General features: G+C 31.1%; 1 protein-coding gene across 1 annotated transcript; it reads left to right on the top strand.

Annotated features, from left to right (window-relative positions):
• The first annotated feature begins 1,160 nt into the window (after nt 1-1,160).
• Nucleotides 1,161-3,261, top strand: LOC111872273 (piggyBac transposable element-derived protein 4). Its single transcript, XM_023865987.2, has one exon. It carries the CDS (start codon nt 1,714-1,716, stop codon nt 3,259-3,261), a length of 1,548 nt encoding a protein of 515 aa, XP_023721755.1. The 5' UTR covers nt 1,161-1,713.
• The last annotated feature ends 4,068 nt before the right edge of the window (nt 3,262-7,329 follow it).

Here is a 7,329-nt window from a genome sequence, read left to right as displayed (position 1 = left end):
TGGCATCTGCTTTTACTTGGTTTGCTCTGATTTCCTTGAGCAGCATTTCCATCATCTGCTGCATCTCCATGTTCTTCTCGCTTGTATAAGTTCGTAAAATTCTGACACCAAATTGTCACGGGTCTTGAGTTCGAAGCTCGTTGGTCACGTGTGTAAGTTCAAATCCCACTTCTGACACCAGATGTCGCGTGTTGGGCGTATATCGCAACAAATAAAGAGATATTTGATATAGCGAATCTTATTTCACATTCGCACTTACAATCACCCAAATTACAGATTTACGATTACTGCTATCTGCAGTATCACAAATAGTACACTCCAAATGCCAGAATACAACTGACTAGTTGCTGGCTAACTCAGAACTAACTCGGAGGTGCCTCGAGAACTCATTCGGCGGTAGCTCCAGGACTGACTGTGAATAGCCTTCGCTGCTCCTTATGTAGCCTCGGTCCGGACCATTGTCGTCTGGTGCCGTGTTGCTAGCCACGCTGTCCGGAGTTGTTGACTGCTGCCTAGCAACCGCACGATCCCTCGGTGACGTCACCGCTCTTGACTGGCTTAGCATAGCTTCGAGGTTGCGGGGACTCGGCTAAAGTCGGCTCCGCTCGGCTCACTTCGGCTCCGCTCGAGACGTCACAGGGGGAGAGTTGCGGGGTGATTACTCGCCTATTACGCGAGCGCTACGTTAACGCTACGTGCAGCTGGGGAGGTAGGGGTATACATGTCACTATATGTTAAGATATCATCCTCTTAAATGGTTTTCTGAATTAATTATTGACGATTTCTACATTACATTAGGGAAATTTAAGTTAATTTTATTGCTGTTACTTTAAATTTAACTAGTATAAACCAGGTTTTGAAAGGTTTCAACGAATTTAAGAAATTTTGAACAAGAAATATTTGAGATTTCAGTTTAATATAAAGATTTTCAAAAAATTGTCAAAATTCCACATTTTATTTATGGAAATCTATCTAATTGTTTGACGAAATTAAAGGATTAAATAATTTATTCAAATTTTGACTAATTTTATGATAATTTAAGAAATACTAAACTAATTTTGACCTGCTTAAACCAAATTTATATAATTTTAACCAAAAATTCTTTCTCGATTTCAAATTTATTTAAATATATCTATTATTTTGTGAAAGATTTCACATAATCCTTCAATGCCAACCTCGGTGTCCTGCACCGACATGGTTATTTAAACCTGTCGCCCAACTCGGTGCTATGCATGGCCTCGGTAGTAGCGCTGTTTGAGCTCGTCTTTTAAACTGTTATTTTTCACGTAAAAAAATTCTGATTGTATATAATTGAAGAGGAAATTTCAAGCTATCATTTCGTATAGTCGTCGTCCCACTTTGAACTTCGCGCGGTATTTTTATTACAGTTGAATTCTTTGAAGAAGTTTTGTAACTCTCCGAGTACAGCGCTCTATTTCCGTCTATATGTTTCCATCTCTGGGAATACTAACGAAGTAATTGAAATGTTGGTTCATATGAGCAGTCGAGACCTTTCAACGAGACTTTGTTTAGTGCTGCTACTTCATTAGAATTTCGAACCACTAGTAACTGTGGACCACGTGTTCTTTTATGAGGCGCAGTGTTGACATCTGAAAGAAGTTTATTATGACTGGCTGTGTGCTCTACTCTAAACAGTTCGCTATAGGCATTCCCTTTGTTCTATAAATAGAATCAGGCAGTTTGACCTTAGCCATGGCCAGCACAAGTAGGAGCCGATCAGCTGCGTTGCATGACGAAGAATTAGAACTTCTTCTTCACACCAGTTCGGAGGAAGAAATTTCGGCTTCAGAGTCGGAACGTGACACAGATGTCGACTTAGACGATCGCGCGTTGCTTGACAGTGTGATACACGATGTCAGTGACGACGATGAAGTTTCTACGCAAGCTTTCGTTTGGGAGAGTATGGGAAATTATCAAGGACAACGTGAACATTTCACGGGTAGTTTTGGACCGCAAGGTGGCGCACTAAATGTGGTCGAAATTGTGGACGTATTCGAATTATTTTTTGATAAACAGATGGTGAACCAAATTGTTACCGAAACAAACAGATATGCAGAGCAATTCCTACGCGGGCGTGATCTGCCTGTGAGATCGCCGGCTAGGGCATGGAAGCCTGTGACGGAGGGAGAGATTTATGTTCTACTGGGTCTGTTTATGCTAATGGGAATTATTCAGAAACCTACCCTTAGATCATACTTTTCAACAAGACGAATAATGTCCACACCAGGATTTAGAGACATTATTAGTCGGAACAGATTAGAACTAATCTGTAAATTTCTGCATTTCGTTGACAACGAAACCATGAGCACTTATCAAGGCCCACAAAAACTTTTCAAAATTTTCCCGTTAATTTCACATCTGAACAAAAAATTCCAGGAAATCTATCTTCCAAGCCAAAATATTTCAGTTGATGAATCATTAACACTTTGGAAAGGCCGTCTGTCTTTCAAACAATACCTCCCTCTCAAGGCTTCCAAGTTTGGAATAAAAACTTATGAACTCTGTGACTCCGCCACGGGCTATTTATGGTCCTTCCTGGTATATACAGGAAAAGATACAAAACTGGACTCCCCATTGCTCACACCTGAAATGAACAAACCAACATCTATTGTTCTCCAACTCGTAGAACCTCTGCTGAAACAAGGCCGGACTGTCTGGATGGACAATTATTATAATTCACCATTTCTAGCCAGAACGCTGAAAATCACATACAAGACCGACTGTGTTGGGACGCTCAATTTGAACCGCAAGAATGTGCCACCGCAAGTGAAAAACACAAAACTTAAAAAAGGCGAAATCGTGGCACAGCATTGTGGACCTGTCTCCATCACAAAATGGCACGACAAAAAAAACGTGACTATGATCTCCACCTATCATAGTCACGACACCAGGACTGTGACAATCAGAGGCAAAGAAGTGGTGAAGCCTGTTTCAGTGTTGGACTACAATAAATCAATGATAGGTGTTGATTTGAAGGACCAACTCCTCCACTCCTATTTGATTGAGAGGAAAAAAATGAACAAGTGGTACATGAAGCTATTTCGCAGGCTCCTGAACACCTCAGTTCTGAATGCGCTGATAATATATAAGAGTAACACAGGAAAAAATATAGATCAGTTGTCATTCAGAATTGAGTTGGTTGAGGGACTTTTCTTGAAATACGCGAGTGCCGTTGAACATAAAGTGCCGGGTCGACATGCGTCGGACAACAGTGTGCCCCGTTTGACAGANATCTTATAATTACTATATTATTTAATGAATTTTAATAAAATGTTTAGTAATTTTAAATTAATTAATAGAATTTATATAAATTATGACAGAATTCAAAATATTTTAAAATGATTATTTCCGAATATTCTTTGACCATTTCACGTTTATATAAGGAATTACAGACAATATGTGAAAGATTTCTTCTTATTAAATGGAATTCTGTCCAAATTATTGACGATTTCTACATTACATTAGGGAAATTTAAGTCAATTCTGATTGATATTATGATAAACTTAACGGGTATAAAACAGGTTTTGAAAAGGTTCAACAATTTTAAGAAATTTTGACCAAGAATTTTTACAGATTTCAATTTAATATAAAGAATTTCAACATATTGTCAAAGATTCCACTTTTTATTTAAGGAAATCTATTCAATTGTTTGACAATATTTAAGGATTAATTAATTTTAATAAAATTTTAAAGGATTTTATGATAATTTAATGATTACCAAAATTATTTCGACTTTCGTAATCCAAATTCAAATAAATTTAACATACAATTCTTTCTCGATTTCAACTTAATATAATATATCAGTTAGTTTGTGAAAGATTTCACCCTAATTTTGGGAATTCTAGCAGATTTTTGATGATTTACGTAATAATTTCAGAAATTTAAAGAAATTTGATCGATTCGAATTTAATTTAAGTAATTTTAATTGAATTTTGATCGAATTCAACGAAATGTATATAATTTTAACCTAAATTTCTTTCAAATGTTCACGTTAAAATAAAGAATTTTAACAAATTTATATAAGATTTCACCATAATTTAAGGAATTCCTTTAAATTTCTGATAATTACTATAATAATTAGTGAATTTTAATAAAATATTCGGTAATTATAAGTTAAGAAATAGAATTGAAACAAATTATGAACGAACACAAACTATTTTATGAAATTCTTTCCGAATATTCTTTGACGAATTCACGCTAATTTAAGGAATTACGGACAATATGTGAAGATTTCTTCTTATTAAATGGAATTATTTCCAAATTATTGACGATTTCTACATTACATTAGGGAAATTTTAGTCTATTCTGAATGATATTATGTTAAATTTGAAGAATATAAACCAGTTTTTGAAAGGTTTCATCAAATTTAAGAAATTTTGACGAAGAATGTTTACATATTTCAATTTAATATAAAGTATTTCAACAAATTGTCAAAGATTCCAGTTTTTATTTATGGAAGTCTATCCAACTGTTTGACGATAGTAAGTTATTATTGAATTTTAGTCAAATTTTGAAGGCTTTAATGATAATTTAAGGAATTCTAAACTAATTTAAATCTACTTAAACAATATTCATGTAATTTTAACCAATAATTCTTTCTCGATTTCTACTTATTATAAATATATCAATTATTTTGTGAAAGATTTCACACAAATTATGGGAATTCTAGCAGACCTTCTGTCGATTTTCATAATATTTGAGTATATTGAAATAAATTTAGAAAGATTCGAAGTTAATTTAAGGAATTTTAATTGAATTTTGAACGGATTCAACGAATGGACACAACTTTACCTTAAATTCTTTGAAATGTTCATCTTAAAATAAAGAATTTCAACCACTTTATAAAAGATTTCACTATAATTTAAGGAATTCCTTCAAATTTCTGATAATTACAATATTCGTTATTGAATTTAAAATAAAATATTCAGTCATTCTAAGTCAATTAAAAGAATTTCAACAGATTATGAACGAACTCAAATAATTTCATGAAATTTTTACTAATAATCTTTGACTATTTCACTTTAATATAAGGAAATTCAGACAATATGTTAAAGATATCATCTCTTTAAATGGTTTTCTAATCAAATTTCTGAAGAATTCTTCATTACATTAGAGAAATTGAAGTCAATTTTGATTGCTGATAATTTATATTTTGCGAATATAAAGCAGGTTTTGAAAGATTTCAACGTAATTTAAGAAATTTTGAACAAGAATTATTACAGATTTCAATATAATATAAAAATTTCCAAAAAATTGTAAAAGATTCCACTTTTTATTTATTGAAACCTATCCAATTGCTTGAAGATATTCAATTATTATTTAATTTTTATCAAATTATAAAGGATTTTATGATAATTTAAGGAATACCGTCTTAAACTAAAAATTCATATAATTTTAACCAATAATTCTTTCTCGATTTTTACTTTATTTAAATATATCAATTATTTTGTGAAAGATTTCACACTAATTTTGGGAATTCTAGCTTACTCTTTGATGATTTACATAATATTTCCGGAAATTTAAAGAAATTTAAAACGATTCGAAGTTAATTTAAGGAATTTTAATTCAATTTTGAACGAATTCAACGAAATGTATATAATTTTACTCTAAAATTCTTTAAATTTTTACGTCAAAATAAAGAATTTCATCCAAATTATAAAAGATTTCACTGTAATTTAAGCAATTCCTTCACATTTCTAATAATTTCTATATTATTTAATGAATTTTAAAAAGTTTTCAGTAATTCTAAGTTAATTAATAGAATTTAAAATAATTTTGAACGAAATCACATTATTTTATGAAATTTTTTCCGAATATTCTTTGACGAATTCAGTTTAATATTAGTAATTTCAGACAGTGTGTGAACGATTTCTTCTTATTAAATGGAATTCTGTCGAAATTTTTGATGATTACTACATTACATTAGGGAAATCTAATCAATTCTGATTAATGTTATGTTCAATTTAACGAATATAAACCCGGTTTTGAAAGATTTCAACGTAGTGTATGAAATTTTGACGAAGAATTGTTGGAGAATTCAAGTTAATATAAAGAATTTCAGCAAATTATCAAAGATTACACTTAAATTTATGGAAATATATTCAATTTTTTGACGATATTTAATTATTAATTAATTTTAATCATAATTTGAGATATTTCATGATAATTTATATAATTTTAAACACAAATTATTTTATGAATTTTTTTCGGAATAATCTTTGACGATTTCACGTTAATGTTAGTAATTTCAGACAATATGTTAAAGATTTCTCTTATTAAATGGAATTTTGTGAAAATAATTGTCGATTTCTACATTACATTAGGGAAATTTAACTCAATTCTGATTGATTTTAAGTTAAATTTAACGAATATAAATATTGTTTTGCATGATTTCGACGTATTTCCCGAAATTCTGACCAAGAATTATTCCAGAATTCAAGTTAATATAAAGAATTTCAACAAATTGTCCAAGATTCCACTTAAATTTATGGAAATCTATAATACTTTTTGAAGATATATAATCATTAATTAATTTTAATCATATTTTGAGAGAATTTATGATAATTTAAGGACTTCTAAACTAATTTTGACCTTCTTCAACCTAATACATATAATTTTAACCAAAAATTCTTTCTATATTTCAAATTAGTATAAATAATATAAATTAGTTTTGTGAATGATTTCACACTAATTTTGGGAATTCTAGCAGACGTTTTGCCGATTTACAAAATAATTAAAGAAATTTAAAAATATTTTAACGATTCGAATTTAATATAAGGAATTTTAATTGAATTTTGCCGGATTCAGCGAATGGATGTAATTTTAACCTTAAGTTCTTGGAAATTCTCACCATTAAAAAAGGATTTCAATGCAATTCAATTCAAATCTTTATTATTAATGCCCCGAGTCAACAGCAGCAAGGACAATTACAGACACAGCACAGTGCAGATGAATGAATTACAACCACTTTATAAAAGATTTCACTCTAATTTAAGGAATTCCTTCAAATTTCTGGTTATTAAAATATTAGTTAATGAATCTGAAATAAAATGTTCAGTCACTCTAAGTTATATAAGATTTGAGGCTTTCACGGCGGTGACTATGAAGAAAGCAGTCTTCTGGGATTTTGAACCTTGTATATGTGGTGTAAACCGACAATTCGGAGGAACGTATCGCCTCCATCTTCAGGGTAGGAAAAAATATATAAGAAATCTGCAAGCTAAGACACCGTGAGAACCGGTAAAAATGTCTACTTTTACCGGTTCTCACGGTCTCTTTGCTTGCAAATTTCTTATATATTTTTTCTTC

The sequence above is a fragment of the Cryptotermes secundus genome, unplaced genomic scaffold (genome assembly GCF_002891405.2).
Source record: "Cryptotermes secundus unplaced genomic scaffold, Csec_1.0 scaffold4988, whole genome shotgun sequence".
Classification (NCBI taxonomy): domain Eukaryota; kingdom Metazoa; phylum Arthropoda; class Insecta; order Blattodea; family Kalotermitidae; genus Cryptotermes; species Cryptotermes secundus.
The sequence above is the reverse complement of the archived record's forward strand: the minus strand, read 5'-3'. Positions and strand labels throughout refer to the sequence as shown.